Raw genomic sequence first — 17,306 nt, forward strand, 5'->3', positions numbered from 1 at the left:
ACAAAATATTTATGAAACCATTGTAATATGGAACTTGGTACTGTGACTTCACAAATATGTAATTGTATATATCGTCGGCTAAATTAGAAAACCTCATAACTTCATTTTTGGACAAAATTGAGACATTATGTGCATATCGTTATAATATATTATATGTACATCAATATGCACATAATCTCAATTTTGTCCAAAAATGGAGTTATGAGATTTTCTAATTTAATCGATATATATGATATACTTGTCCGAGAAAAACTAGTTAAAATTGCTAAAACACTATTTGCATCAATATTAAGAATGAAATATATTACTGATTAATTACAATAATTTACTGAATTGTGAACAATATTTTAATAGTTTAATTTTTTTGTAAGCGTTGCAAAATATAATATTTATATTCTTGTAACTGTGGAAAATGTCTCTCAGTTAAATAAATATAATTTTATTATATATATAGTTTATGTGGACCTAGAAGAATAATTTAAAACTTTACCGCATTTTTATAGTACAATATTTTGAGGTTATGTTTTTTATTATTAAATTATAGACGTTAACGAATATAATATATTCTAAAAACAAATACCTGCAGTGATGAAAAAAAAGAAAGAAAGTAAGGGTAAAGAGACAAATTATACGCGCGCGTATTGCAGTACATTATACTTATCTTATTATAACTTATTGTTTACACGTGTCCTCGATTAAGGAGACACGCGGAGTAGATCGCGTCAAGTGAGAATCTAATTGTCACGACAATTATTGTATATATGCACTAATTATTAAACATTTAATATAGTTGAAAATACTATTCATTGGCACAAAAATAATTATCCATGGACTATATCCAGGTATCAGGTATCGAAATTTTTGTGACAAACTTTCATAACGGCTGGCGTGGAACTAAAGAGTTTGATGCGTTATTTATGTGAATTGTATTACATTTCAGTGATGTCATTTTCAAAGAACAAACAATTTTAGAGTTTTGTGATATAATCGTTACAGAACGCGGTACACATTATATAGACGTAACGAAATTATGTAAAATTTACAGCTTTCAATAAATGGCTCTATGATGTAACTTACATTTTGTATTTGTTACGTCTTAATCATGGAACAAAACATGGATGTGATTTAGTTACATATAATTTATAGATCTGGGTTACGTAACAAATATATAATAATGAGTTGTAACAAAAATGTCATTACTATATTAAGTTGTCACGGTTGCATCACAAAGCCATCTCGCTGTTATATAACAAAGATATTTACATAGTGACCAGAAAATGATATAACCGTGCCAAAACGTGTTTGCTGGGTTAAGAATATTAACACACAGAAAAATATAAGGACAAAAAAATACACGTGCACGCGCGCACGCACATCACAAATACATATTTTTTCTTATACATAAAAAGCAGAATTATATTTAAAGAATTATTTTTGTTAATTTGAATTAACAGTTTAAAACTTAAAGAATAAGATTGTCATGTTTGCAGTTCTTCAGACGCTAAATACGAATCATGTTTTTAAATTGCTTCATTACATTACAATTTTAAAAAATTTGTAATTAAATCGCCCAAAAAGGCTATCTACATACTTTGTACTATTATAACTATACATGTAACGTGTTAGAAAAATTTTATTCCGATCAAAATTAAGTGTGTCATTAGGATTCTCTAGTTAAAAAAGAATTATGTCGGTTATAGTTAATAAGAGATATTTATGCTTAAATATAAAATATAAATTATGTACAGGGTATTTGAAAATTGAACCAACAAACTTCCAAAGATTGTTAGGGACACCGTAAGGATTATTTTTTGCAAATAGACTTGGGTCGGAAATGCATTGTTACATCGATATGACATATGTCAATAGCACAAGGTTCTGAGCAAGGCAACTTCTCATGCAACATTACAATTACATTAGAATACCAAGTTATTTGCACAGGAGTATCAACGTTATCCCTCTGTCTTCTTAAACTGACTGAGTAATCATGAATCTACATATGTATGTATATCTTTTGACATTGATCTACAGGAATAGTTAGCTGCTGTAGTCGGTTACTACTTGTAATCTTTTAGACATGCAGTACGTCATGTACTGTCCGAACGGAACAATTGATATTGTATGCATGGCAAATTGCCTTACTCACAAGTAACACTACCTAAGTACCACTCACCGATTTTGATATGCTTAAAATATGTTGTAGTCTAGGTCAAAATAAGAGACACGTATTTTTTTTATACGTGCCCATACGGCCGTTGAAGTGACAAAAACTCTCTTGAAGAAAAATCGATTTTTATCTTTCTAAGCAAATATCGTCGAAACAGTAGGAGATATAACAAAATTTCAAACAAAATTTTTATGGTTTCTAATGTACTTTAAAACTACTTTATCATATATGGTTAAATTTATTGTTAAATATACTATAACTTTTGCTATAAACAAAATTTTTTAATTTTTAAAAATTGAGAGGGGAGAGGAGGATTTCGAAAAACATAAAATTTTCGAAAAATTTGATTGCACAGTTTTAAAGTACATTAGAAACCATAAAAATTTTGTTTGAAATTTTTTTTATATCTCCTACTGTTTCGATGATATTTGCTTAGAAAGATAAAAACCGATTTTTCTTTAATAAAGTTTTCACCACTTCAACGGCCGTATGGGCACGTATAAAAAAATACGTGTCTCTTATTTTGACCTAGACTACAACATATTTTAAGCATATCAAAATCGGTGAGTGGCACTTGGGTGTTACTTATCAGAATCTTGTGCCCTGACATTTCCGATGTCATAGCAATATGACAACGCATTTCCGTACTCAAGTTCATTTGCAAAAAATAGTGTTTGCGATGTTGTTCAAAAATTACTGAAAGTTTGTTGATTAAATTTCCAAACATCTTGTATATGAGAAATCCCTATATGACATTTTGTTAAAATTCAAACATAATTTATTTTTTTATTAGATATACTAATTTTATCATTTTGAATTTGTCCATTTTAACATTCGGTTTGTATTTAGTACTATGAAGAACCTTTTTACATAAAACTCTGCAAAAATTTTAACTTTTTTTTTTTAGTTTTAATATCCGTCGTATTAAATTTATTTCAAATTTGTCAATTTTGATGAGATTTAAATAATATACATTACATTTACCTATAAATATCTTTAATTAAATATAAATAATATAAATAATTTCTTTTAAGAATTGAAAGTTTTAACAACATATACAATTTGATTTGATAAAACTTCTCCAGTCTACATATACTACGTCATATATCAGAACTATTATATAATATGACAAAGTACATAATCGTAATGTGAAAATAGCTTTTTTGTAACTTCAACTGCAAATTTCTGAAAATTGTAACGTGTTAAAACAATTTAGAACCCGGATTTGTATTTAGCATTTAAAAATCTACATTAAATTACTAATCTTACTTTGACGTTTCTTTTTAGCTATATAATTATTATGCATTTGCTTATATCAAAGATGCTTTATATACGCTAAATAATTTTTTGTAGTCTAAAAGCTTTATTGAAATAATATACGGGCAGTATAGCTTTGATATTTAATGTATACATATATATGTGTATATATATATATATATATATTCAGCAAAAGAATATCTTTAACCCTAGAACTGTATTAGAGCGAGGTTTGAGGAGAGTTCTCAAGTTATCGCCAAACATAACGTACTAGCACGTAAGTACTACCGCTGCCTGCGGAAATTACAAACCGGAATTGCACGGAAATAACGCCCCGAAAGATACGACGAATGTGGTGCGCGAATAAGGTTGCAAATAATATAGAACTGTTTATGTAGTCTCTCATTAAAAAAATAAGCAAAAACTCATAAAATCTTTTAATAGAATACGAATAATGTAAAACAGAAAAAAGAAGAAGTATATAAAGCTGTCAATTAACAGTCAGAAATATTTAAACGTTTAATTGTTTTAAATTTTTTCTCTTTTTGTAAACCGCGCAGATTATATTAAATCCGATTAAACCGTGACATACAAATGGATGCGTACTTTTTACATTAGATCAAAACATTCTCTCAGTGGTTCTGATAAATTCCGATTTTGTTCTGATATATTAATAATTTAAGTTGACTGCTAGGAGAAACTGAGAAGATAAGTTACGACGTATATGCGTATTTGCGAGACCGATTAGTTTATCGTTGCGGAGATGAGGATAAACGTATAAAGCCGTCGGCTAAATTTGGAGTAACTCTCTTGCATGTAATGTATACGTAACCTTGCTCATAGTATATGCATTTCGAATTAAATCACGTGGCGTGATTGGACAGGCGCGTAGGAGAACCACACAGAGCTGGTTGCAGGATACGTGTGCTTGTGAGAAAACCTTTGGGACGTCAATATTACAGTTCCGGAAATCGACAAAATGTCAGTTCCCTAATGGTACATTAACCTTAGATCTGCCCAGTTACAGAAATCACAGTAATGCCTTTTTTTATATTTCTACCTCTTTTACAAGAACGGAAAAAAGTGGATAAGTGTATTTGGTGGAATTTATTTAATATTAAGTGAATAAAATATATAAAATTTATGATAAATAAATTTGCATATGATTGGTATAAATAATTGAAGTTATAATTATTATGTTACTTTAAATCGTTTTATATCACTTATTGTTAAAAAATAGTGATCGGATAGTGATTTTTTTTGTTAAATTGATTTTTATGTTAAATTTTCGAATAATTTAAATCAAATAATTTAATCTCTTAGAAACATATTTTATACCCGTATACGCGATATGTCGACGACTGGCATCGAGCCAATCACAGAGGACTCTTTGCGAAGTTGAACTTTGGTGTACCCTGTTACACTGACAACTTTTGCGGACTCTTGGCGAAAACTTTTTAGACCATACTACGCTAATCAGGATCTCTGCCTCAATCATAAGTTATTTTTGTTTTTATGTCTTTATTTCTCTTTATTTGTTTTTATATCTTTATTTCTAGAGTTAACTCTTTAATAGTTTCACTATATTACAAACACTACATTACAAAATTTACTATATTACAAATTGTCACTTTGATTTATCATCTTATATTTTTTTCTTTGAGATAGCATTTATTTTTAGCATAGAATGATAGGTATAAGATATAAATGTCGAAGTCTCTCTCTCTCTCTCTCTCTCTCTCTCTCTCTCTCTCTCTCTCTCTCTCTCTCTCTCTCTCTCTCTCTCTCTCTCTCTTTCTCTCTTTCTCTCTTCGTTTCGCTCTTTCACATTGTAGCCCTTTACCTCCAGCAACGCGCGACACCGTTGCTATATTTGACGCAATTGCCAATATTGAACGCCAACTGCAGTTGCAACTGCCTGAGCAACGATAAAGTTATATTCGTCAGCATGCGCGAATGACATAGATCGTTGTAAATACAAAATATGTATAAATAAATCACACATCAGTATCGCGTTGCGATGCTTATGTGTAAGTTTTATTTTGAAAATATGCACTTACTTTTCAAATTCTTTTAGTGATCCGTAGTTTGCGACAACGAAATATATAGCGCGTTTCGTACAAGAGAAAAGTAGTCGCCAAACTTTTCTGACGACTTTCATGCTACTCTGTGCATTCATTTATTTATATTTGTATCTATGTTTGCAACTAACACCGACAAAAAAGTTAACGCGGAATATACCTATTTGCCTGATATATTTGGGAAAATTATGTGAAAACCACTACTCGATCGTTAATCCTAAAAGTGTTTCTCTACTTTACCGAGTTTCGACATTTTGATATATGAATGAAGGAATGGGAGAAAGGTAACTGCAAAGTCCACCGTACATCCTGATATTAACGGGAAGCTTTCTCCATTAATATTGCACGTGGGCACGTCGTGTACTAACCAGATTTCGATCATAATAAAATTTTTACCACGTTTTGACTTTTTGACGTATGATCAAAAAGGGTGCAAGGGAGTCGGCCATATTTCACGTCACCCGCTTTTCTCATAAAACTCGTACTCATCCGACGTGGCCAAAGGGTCTGACAGATTCATCAGTGGTTCGATTTATTTTTTTCCGCCGAACTCCAATCGACCACCATAGTCGTTCATGACTTTCCATCGCGTCCTCCCACCTAAACCTTAGAAAATATCACTCGAGCATCGTACGGAAAGTGAGAAACTCGTTTCCCGAACCATGTAATAAATCGCGGCAACAGCCAGCAGTCAGGCAGTCCGAGTGCAACCAGAGTGGAAAAGTCATGCCACAAGAATCGACGCAAAACGGTGCAAAGCAACCAACGTAGTTCAAGTGGCAACAACCTTTTCGTCTTGGGTCACGGATCTCTACGTGCGATTTCAGCTTTCCTTAGCGTGTCGTTTGACAAGAGGGTCTTTCGAAACTCCAAAACAAATCGTTGGTATTTTTGCCTCGGGAATACGCGCGCGAAGCGACGTAGCATTATGATATACTCGTGCGTGCTACACGAGCCTCGGGAAAGCTCGCGTAAATCTTGATTCGTCGAGCTTTAGGTGTTCTGTTGCCAATCAGTTGCGGTATACCAACTCGTTTTTGTCTTTTTGAATTTTCTACTCTTTCTCTTTCTCTTTCTCTTTCTCTTCGTTCTACTTCTCCTGCTATATCATTCGTCATCGCGTTTGTTTTATTCTCTATCATAATTTACAGAGTTGCTTATCTTATGAATTTATGAGTTACGGTAAGTCCCACAAAAAGTATATACAATATTTGCAAGCAATATTTACGAAAATTTGAAAAAAGTATTGTATACATTATTTTAAAATATATTTAATTTAATCCATTTCTTCATTGACTTAATATATGTTTCCCCACTTTCCATTGTTCATTACAGTCTGACGGTATTTGTGCACGTTTTCAACTAGTTTTACCATCTGAAAGTTCGAAAATTACGACTAGCTAGCAATTTCTTGATGCAAAAATTTTGGAGCGTTTATAAAGAGAAAAGTTTAAGGAAAACGTACAAGTAACTTGAAACAGTTATCCTATCAGATCCGGTAAATATAGAAATTGCTTTTCTCGTTAGAAGACCAGTTAGCTACGTTAGAAGATTAGTTAAAAGCATATTCAGATTATAATGATTATTTGGTTACAATAAACAAAAATAAAGATAGACGATATTAAGTAATGACGAAATAGGCCACTGGAGAAATACTTTAAAATAATATATATAAGTTTTTTGAATTTTTAAAAAGCTTCTTGATTCAGATAATCTTTTGTGGAACTGATTGTATGGAAAGTTAAAATTTACAAAAAATCCAAATTTTGTTTTTATTAAGTTTTTAACTTTCATGACTGACATTGAAAAAGTATTACAGAAGGAATTTGTTGAGTTCAGCATTATTGCTTGTAACGTCGTATCCTATTATTGGTATATACGTATTTCCAGACCTTGTTAAATTCCAATCTTTATATAGCCATTACAAACAAGCATTCTTCTAAAAAGGTATACAGTTTCACTGTCGCTATTCGCATCATCTCTGTTCGACCAATGACTCCATTTAGCCACCGGAGGTTCGTCGAGTGGTCAAGGGCCAGGTGATACCGCTTTTGCGCCGTAATTCTATCCCTCTCTCATTACTCTACGTAGTAGATGCACGATGTGCCAAGAGCCACGTCTCTTCCGTGCTTCACTTAATAGCGACAAACCTTGACTGGCGCAGACCACCTTGCACGGCCATGCACGGGACTCGTAAGGTCTGAGTGTCGACGGAAATACGTTTGGGAAATTAAGGTGCAAAATTAATATTCAGAATGATGGCGACCCTCGCGGTCGATACGCGGTCACCCGCGGCTTCATACTTACTCACGATGTTACTTCAGCCTTGTCAAGAGCATCTTCCACTAACGATGACAAATCGTATACTGATAAATTAGCCATTCGCAGATTTTTCGTATCCTACGTCTCCGGGGAGTACGCTCCTGGAGAGCAGTCCGGAAGAAATGTCCGCGCGAAATTAATTTATTTTATTGTAGATAGGCATACATCGCGGGCGACTCACTCACGACAAATGGAATATCGCGCAGGGAATACCACCGATTAATTAGGAGCTGTCCAAGCGACCGTGATAAATAGGTTGCGTAACAGGATCATTAAGACCTCGGTAAATTTCAACTAAACTTGCAGCGCGGTGTAATTAACGTGTAATTCGTCGCTCATCTGTAAATAATTTTGATATAATGATTTCGTCAAGTGATAGGTTTAATATTCCATACGCCAATATTACATAGGTACATGAAACCAGTGAAACCTTAAGGATGTTGGGGGGAGGGAATAATAATAATTTTAATATTAATCATGGATCATCAATATTGAGCTATTGAAAACTGTTGAAAACTCTGATCTCATCAAGGCTGTAATTTTGAATTTCAAAATTAATGCAAATTGTTTTTGTAAGCGCAAGCCGCTAGCATGAACTTCTCGGCTTCGCCATAAGCCGTACTAATTTCGGCATTGTATTCGCTTTAAGTCACGGGATCACAGACATTCTCTACGCACGTGAACTGGAGTAATCTGTGTACAGTGGAACTTGCGAACACCTGTTCCATTTAAACACCGAGTGTAATTAGTCAATTAGTTATTCTATGTATATTACAAATTGGGAAGATCTTAATATTGTATTAGCGAATTTATCGGTTTAGTATAAATACAATCACAAAATTTGTTATTGTATTATTAATTTTATTCTCTTCCTTTCTCTCTCTCTCTCTCTCTCTCTCTCTCTCTCTCTCTCTCTCTCTCTCTCTCTATCTATCTATCTTTCTCTCAATGGAATGCAAAAGAATGTATAGATGATAAGAAATTTAGGTATATATTTAATTAATACTCTTTCTATTATTATGTACATATATATTATGCTAAGAATATCTTTAAAATTTGGTTTCAGTTGTACAAAAGGAGATTACTTGAAGCTATTTTTACACCTGGAAAGTAAAGGTATTTCCGAGTATACCCCTTGGTCCAATGTGCTTTGCGGAGAACTGCGTGACATCCCACAAGTTCTTTACAGTTCAAGATCGACACTCATTCTGGAGTTTCATACTGAGGGTCCAGCATCTAATGCCACTGGCTTCTCTGGCACTTTTCGTTTTATCGATAGACGTGAGTTAAAGCTTTTATGTAAGATTAACTTTTTAAATACCAATGATAAGAAAATATAATAGCTCAATAATCATTTGAGAAGGCACAATAAGAAAAATTACAAATAAGGTTGAAAATATAACTAATTAAAATAACATGTGCAAAAATTTCAATAATCGTCAAATATGAAACGCGCAGTTATTTGTGCCAAAAATTGATTTCCGGTAAAAACCGTTACACGTTTTTGGAAAGCTTGAGACCAAAAATAAATAATATTAAGAATAACGATATTATAACAGTAACTTTTTCGTTTCTCGATCTGAAAAATTCGTTTGTCTTGAGAGAATTCACTCAACTTCGAGCTACTACGTTTATCGAGAAATTTTAGATCTCGTTTTACGAAACTTTCAAGTTCACTACTAAGTCATTCCGTAACTCAATTGAAAAATTATTCGAAGTTCGGGAAGTTGCTATAAGTGATCTGATAATATACTTGTCTTAAGATAACGTTAATTAACACAGGTACACACATCCACGTGTGCGTGCTCACACGTGTATGTACGGTACATATCTATTTTCCTACATACATATACATATACATAAGTAAAATCTGCTAAATGCCCGCATCGATTTCTTAAATCGGTCTCTTAAATCGTACTTCTTTAATATTTTACATTTTTACTTAATTAGCAATAAAGCAACATTTTGTAATAAAAATATAAAGTAAATAATTACAAAGAATAATTAATATAGACAAGTTATATTCTGTTTCATGCCTGTTAAAAAACACTTGAAAATTAGGTACAATTGATGTTAAATATTTAATTATATAATTGATAATAATCCAATTATGCAATTTTGATACTAAAGGACCCCGCACTTTTCTTATTAAAAAAAAGTCAATTCTATGAGTTATTTTTGACTTAGTGGCGCTTGAAAATAAAAGTAAACGTGTCATGTATTTTGAATAATACATATACAAATGCGTGTGCGTGTATTTTCATCTAAGCAAGACTAATTTCTCAACCAAGCAATCAAAAGACGTAATTATTTCTGCCGTCGCACACACTACACACGCACACACATGTACATATATATGTATATTATTCGAAATACGTTACACGTTTATTTTCATTTCAAGCGCCGCTAATTTAAAAATGACTCATAGGATTGACATAGCAATGACAACTTTTAATCGACATGCCTCCAGCTATCTTTTGCCAGAGTTTGAGCCAATTTGTATAAAACTCATTTTTCCATAATAAAAAGTGCAGGATCCTTTTTATGCTTTCATAAAAGAACGTTTATTATAGAATATTTTACATTTACTGCATTTACTGTACATGTGTACATATATATATATATATATATATATATATATATATATATATATATATACATTTGCAAATTTTATAAAAATTAAATTAAATATTTTTATACAATTTTTTTCTATAAAAAAGTTTTCTAAATCGTATCACTACAAATTTTATTACAATATATAAATAATATTAATGTAAGATTAATAAGTGATTAATAATAGTAAAATTAATAATTGATACATGAACGCAAAAATAAATTCTAGCTAGTTTTATTTCGACATTCTTATTCTTTTTCTATTGTTACTTATTTATTATTAAATATTTGATCTGTTTTATAATAAATTATTAATAAAATAAGTATTATATAAGTAAATAATTTCTTAGATTTTTAATTATTTTAATTATTAAAATTGATACTTTCAAAGATAATAAATACAATTTAAAAATCACAAAATGCAACATATTGCAAAAAGATAATAAAATATTAATTTGTTATTGGTTAAAGTTGATTGAAAATTATTTTTAATTATCAATAAGTATTTGAAACATCAAACTACAGTTTCCAATTTCCAATTATTTGCATAAAAATTAGTACTAGATAAGAAATATAATAAAAAATTTCTTATGTTGCTTGCATTTGATAACACTTTCCTCTGTATATAATATTATATAAAAATCAGTTTAATAATTTATTAATTATGTATGTATATGTGTATGTAGCATACACAATAAAAGTATATACTTAGAAAATTGAAACCATCAAAATTAGTAGCAACTGATAAATCGTTAACAGGATTTTTATTCATGATAGTAACCTATCTGTGATTCCACAAAATTAAAGTCGCAAATTTTCAGGCCGTACGACTAGTCCAGAAATTTTGCAGATTTTAAACCGGTTCGTTAGTAAGCGTTCCACGTATATAACTGCCCGACACATGCTTTAAACATGCTGTCCTGCAAACTTTTTATTTTGCTCACGTGTATGCAGTGTCGGCTTATGTATGCCACGAATAACAGTGACATAATTCTCCCATGGTAGGTGAGAGTTCCCTCTACAATTTGGAATCATTTCTGTATCTTTTTTTTCTCCACAGGCTGCGGCGGGATTCTCTTTATGTTCCTACAACTTTCCACGTGAAATTTTGTATTTTCCATGATAAAAAATATAATATCTCCTGCCCGAGAAGCAACAAAACATGCGCATTTTGTTTTTAATGCCAATTTTTAGTGTTTGATCGTCATTCTTAAGATTAATTCTCCGCAGACGACTCTGTTTTTCAGTCGTTAAGGGCATTATGTCTTTTTCAAAAAGTTTTCTAAAAGATCTAATCTAATCTTAGTTTCTAATAGATCTAAAAAATTCTGGAATAGACTTTTCAACATTAAGAAATACGCTTATAAAATTGTATGATTGAAAATGTTTTTTACTTTATTTGTACATGGTTGAATTTAAAGTAGAAATGCATTGTTGCAGTAAAAAGAACTCATAACTTTCTTATAACGTTGCATTTGAAGGAAGTTTTTTAAGCTTTAAACGTCAAGGTTAGTCTTTGTAAGAAAAAATAGCATAAAGGTGCCTGTTTCAAAGATGTAAATTATTTGTTAACTTAAAAAGTATTATTACTACCTGCGTATTTTGTAGAAAATAGAACAAAAAAATAATAGATAAAAAAAAATTATTTTATGTAAAAAGTCAGTATTTTATTTTAAAAATATTATCAGTTTTTACTATTTCTTTAACATATTAAAACGCGCGGATACATCTTTGTCAAGTTAAACGCTTTATTATAAACATAATAAACATTCCTTGCAAAAGTACAATGCTCTTATAAATTTTATAGCATAAAATATAGTAACATACAGTTTTCTTTTTTTCGATTTTTGCTTATAAAAAAACAATATTTTTTTTTTTTCTAATTTATCAAAACGCGCGGATATATCTTCGTCAAGTTCGAAATTTTCAAATATTATTGATTTCAATGTTTAACTCACACACAAACTGTCTACATATAAAAAAGCTTGCATGTAAGATTGTATCTTATTATAAAATATTGCTGTGTTAAATAAGGATTTGATGAAAGTATATAAAACTTGCATTTACACTTGATTGATCTATTTTATTAAAGGTTTTTATTAAAGTTTTTTCTCCAGAACGTTTTTTTCATCTTAAATATAGGTTTGTTCTGAATTTTTATATCTATTATGATTGAAGTAATTTTTTACTTAAATTACATATTGAAATAAAGGCCAAAGAAGTAAAAAACATCAACCATTTACTTTAGCAACTCGTCCGATTAGAGAGTCCGTTGACAGCTTAACTTTCGTACAACACTCTACTAACAAAAGTCAGCGTCCTTCGACTTTAAATTCTTAAAACTTTTTTTAGAGAGGAGAGCCGATCTCTTTCATTTATTATCTACCAAATAATTAAAAATCAAAAAATCGTTGGGCACTTTAATGTTCCCCGTAGTTTGCGGACGCTTAAATTTAAATTAATTGTGCTCTCGCGTTATACTACTTCTATACATTTTCTCACACAATTTTACTTTTACTAAATAAACAATAGTAAATAACATTTGGGAAAAAAACTAGAAAATAAAGGATAATAAAATAAGAGACAAAAATAATGACAAAAATAATAAAAATAATAATAAAAATTGATAATTTATAGTGATGTTTTTTTCTTAATTTAATTAATCTTATATATTGTACTATACAAATTCTAATTACCTAGAATTTAATCAATATAATATTTTGGATGAAATATTATATAATTTATCAGTATTTATGAAAGTTTACAACTAAATACGGGATAAAGCTCTTGACGTATCATAAGAAAAATACACTTGTGCCATCCCTATTACCCGGGAAACGTCACGAATCCATTTTGTTCGATCCATCATCCAGCGAACACGTCGTTGGCGTATAAGCGGGAAAAATGATGCTATCGACAAAAGGCATATCTCTCTGCTCTGTATTTCCAGGCTCTACTTTTAATATTTTATTTTTATCTATATAATCTATCTTAATCTCACATTTTTATTTTCTTCTTCATCATTCAACGATAACGTTTTAACAAATTAACATATTTCGTAAATTATCTAAATATATAATCATACATAAATTATAAACTAATTAAATATTAAATATAAATTATTAACCAGATAGATACGTAAAGTCAACATACAATTTCTAATATAATACAAATTTAAGAAAAAGCAGTACAGCAATGTTTTCCACGTTTGTCTATGTAAAATTTTTAGATTTTGTAATGTTAATCTGCGATGCATAACACCTATTAAATCAGACCAAAAAATAGGAAAAATTAGAAAATCGATCATTTATATTCAATATCATATAATAATACAAAAAAATATTACAATTTATATGTAGTTGTTAATATTAATAACTCATTGAAGTTTCAATTTAGAATTGATATACTCAGAGAGGAAAAAATGGTATTTGCAGCTATATTATAGTTGCAGCTATATTTGCAGCTAATTTATAAACAAATAGCACCTCAACTATGTATTATAGTTTGTAATAAAAACAATAAAAATTACACAAACTAAGAAAATATAGTAATATTAATAATTTGTAATAAATTTCTAATTAGAAAAACTACAGAAAAATAGTAATATATTATTAATATAAGTAATGAAAAAATATAAACTCGGATTTTTCTGTTTTTATTCTTAACACTTAGAGTGTTACGCCACAATTGCTTCACTGCGTACACTTATTGCAGTCATATGCTTAATCGGCCGTACGTAACTTTGTTTATATGAAGTCTGTATAACTATATAATTATGCAATAATTGTAAATTTATTTTCCGACCAATAAATGTTTAGATAACGTTAAGATTGCTTATTCGGTTTGCAACGGATTTTGATGCTGAATGTGATTTTTCTATTAATTTAATATTCTCAGCTCATACCGCGCTGCAGTTACTAATAAGTTATTAATAAGTTAAACATCGATACTCATAAGCAGCTTTAAAATTTTTTCTTATTTAAAAAAAACTATAAATAATTTATTACAAAAAATAATCCTGGCTTAGGTATTATTTTTCGCAATAAATTGTTTACAATTTTTTCGGGTAAGATAGGTTTTTAGAGATACTTCTGAGCATATATATTTAGCTTGGTAACCGTGTTTCAAGAATTTATCTGCGCAATGACGAAATTATCAGCGCAGTTTATAAGCTGAGAATATTAAATTAATAAAAGATGATTAAAATAATCGGTAAAACAGAACAGCTTTAGAATCCACGCAGACTGAATAGACAAATTTAACATTATCTGTATATATAATTATAGTTCAGATCTTATTTTTTAAATTAATAATTACACAAATATAATAATGCCATGGTAATATAAACTATTTTTAGAATTATTATATAGTTATATTATTTATATAGTTATAGTAATTAGCATTGTAGTTGCAATAACTATACCTAGTTTATTAAACTATGTGTAATAGTTCTACGAATAAAAATTATAGTTGTTTACTTTATGGTTGCTATGACTACAAATCTTTCTCTAAATGTAGAGTTATTTTTTACGGCTTTTCAGAAAATCAAAAAAATTTTGTTTATTATAATTAAAAATATTTTTATGTAATATTTTTATAATTTTTTAGCAAATAGAATGAATTTAATGCATACAAATTTTACATTTATTGATGTTTTGAATTGTAGTTATTGTAACATTATAATATTTTACACCTTTTTCTATACGTTTCTTTAATTATAGCATTTTTCTGAGACTAATATTGTAAAGTATTAAAATTGATAAGATAGTGGTTATATCGCTATAGACTAATTCATTTATTACGCTTCTTCGCTCACAATCTCAATCTCGGCCAAATCCGCCAATTAATGAGAAAATTGCAAAGGCGTCTCCTTAGCGGTTGCTAAAAATATCGTCCCACGCTTGCAAGAGATTAACAAGGATATTCCCGTTTTCCTTGAATAATTACCTCAAGTTTAACGCGACGAGTTTGATGAACAAGTTTGTATATGATATTACGCGTTACATTATTTCATCAGACAAGAACTATTACACCCTTGTTTGTACGATCTTAAATCGAAATATATTTTTTAATTTAACTTTAACGTTCCACAGAACGTAGAGATAGAGAAATGCCAATAACCACTCACAATGCACAAACTTCTAATATGAGAATAATTGTATCCCTAAGGACATTCGGAACTTTATAGGAAAGTTATAGTCAAAATTCTAACAAGTCCAAAATGCTTATCACTTCTGATAAAATGTGCCATAATTGCGATAGAGAGAATCTAGATAGAGAGGAAATATGGGGCAAGTCGGAAAGTCCTTCGGCTATTTGTGCGATATTGATTATAAAGCGGGAAATTTAGTCTAGACTATTTTCACAAGTTTTCTTACCGGCGGCGCCAAGCTAATTACTTGGAGAGCGTCGGGCTCGAGATATCGGCTTCAACTCGATATTCCGTTATCAGGATCCATTTTATATTTTCCGGCAATTAAAGGGCATCGAACTAATATATATTTCGTTGTGCTCGAGTGTCTTTAAGAGAAATGTTACGCGCAATCGATAAATTTAATGATGTAAAATTTTCAATTGCTTCGTTAAAATGCTTTAATGAAAATTACTATAATTTTTTATGGTATGATAAAGCGTTGAATAAAAATAAAATTTGCTTTAAAAATAATTAAGCGTAAAATAATTATCTGGATTTTAACTATTAAATTATTTTGATTTCTTAATCACGGAATAATATGAAATAATAGTAAGCATAAAATTGATTTCTGCAGTCGGTTTATTGAAATCCCCTAAGTATATATATTTCGCGGTAACTTTATACACATAATTTGATTATTAAAATCCTTGCTAATATTTTTGGTAGATCCCATCGGGGACAGAAATTCACTGTGCGATCTCTTATGCAATTCCACCTTGCCATGCGTATTTTCCGGTTTCTCGTACCTTAGAGACATCTGATACGAAAAGTACTTAAACTCGTAAAGTTTTTCAGACTGTTGAGAGTTAACGTAAATCTTGCCTTACGGAAAGCAAGCTGATGGTACGAAACTTTGACTCGGGATGTCTATCTATTTCACGGCCTCGTAAACAACTTCGTGTATCATTATGAGTTTTGCCGTAAGGACGAATATTCCTGGCGATGAAGAAAGTTAATGAAACCAAGGATAAGAGAAGAAGCTTAAGCTGTTTTAGTTAAAAATTAAAATAAGATTTATGTAGTCCGCTATAATATTTTAAACAATAAAACAATCGATTCCAAAGTAAAATATTCATTTAGTTTTGAAAAAAATTATTCAACATATTTTTAGCAAGGGAATACTTTGAATATGAATCAGATACTAAACTTGGCTTAGTTCTGTGCATTTCTCTTACGAAAAGTAAAATATATATACAATTATTTATTATTGTATATATGTATGTTTTAAATTACTTATTATTTTATCACAAAATAATAAATGTTATTTTGGAAACGTAAGATATAGAAATATTAAAATATTAAAAAATTGCAGAGACATTGTTTTTTAACGATAAACATTTCCTACGTGGAGACAAAAACGGTTTTGCTAAAGTATTTGAAAATTTAGCTGAATATATATCGAAAACTAATTTTATTATTAATAGATCAAAATAATTACAAAGAATGTTTGTGTGGATGAGCAATACTTTAAAAAGTTTTGACATTTTAACAACCAGTTTGAGCATCCGACATGTATGATACTTGGTAGTCTAACAGAATTATTTTTAGAGCTTTATTCAACTAAATTTTTTAATATTTAACAATAGAAACTTTTTTTAAATAGAAAATTATTATTTTTTTTGTACCTAAATTATTTAAACTTTTTTGTTACTTTTATATTTACTATTAAACG

At 29.9% G+C, this 17,306-nt stretch overlaps 1 protein-coding gene across 1 annotated transcript in view; it reads left to right on the forward strand.

Moving 5' to 3' along the window:
* Positions 1-17,306, forward strand: part of LOC105833926 (suppressor of lurcher protein 1) — a gene marked incomplete at its 5' end in the record, with an annotated part of 356,824 nt that overhangs the window by 129,999 nt on the left and 209,519 nt on the right. Inside the window, one exon of the mRNA XM_028192272.2 lies at positions 8,894-9,108. Within this exon, the coding sequence (XP_028048073.2) occupies positions 8,894-9,108 (215 nt within the window). The remainder of the gene's footprint in view (positions 1-8,893; positions 9,109-17,306) is intronic.

This window comes from Monomorium pharaonis, chromosome 1 (genome assembly GCF_013373865.1).
Source record: "Monomorium pharaonis isolate MP-MQ-018 chromosome 1, ASM1337386v2, whole genome shotgun sequence".
Classification (NCBI taxonomy): domain Eukaryota; kingdom Metazoa; phylum Arthropoda; class Insecta; order Hymenoptera; family Formicidae; genus Monomorium; species Monomorium pharaonis.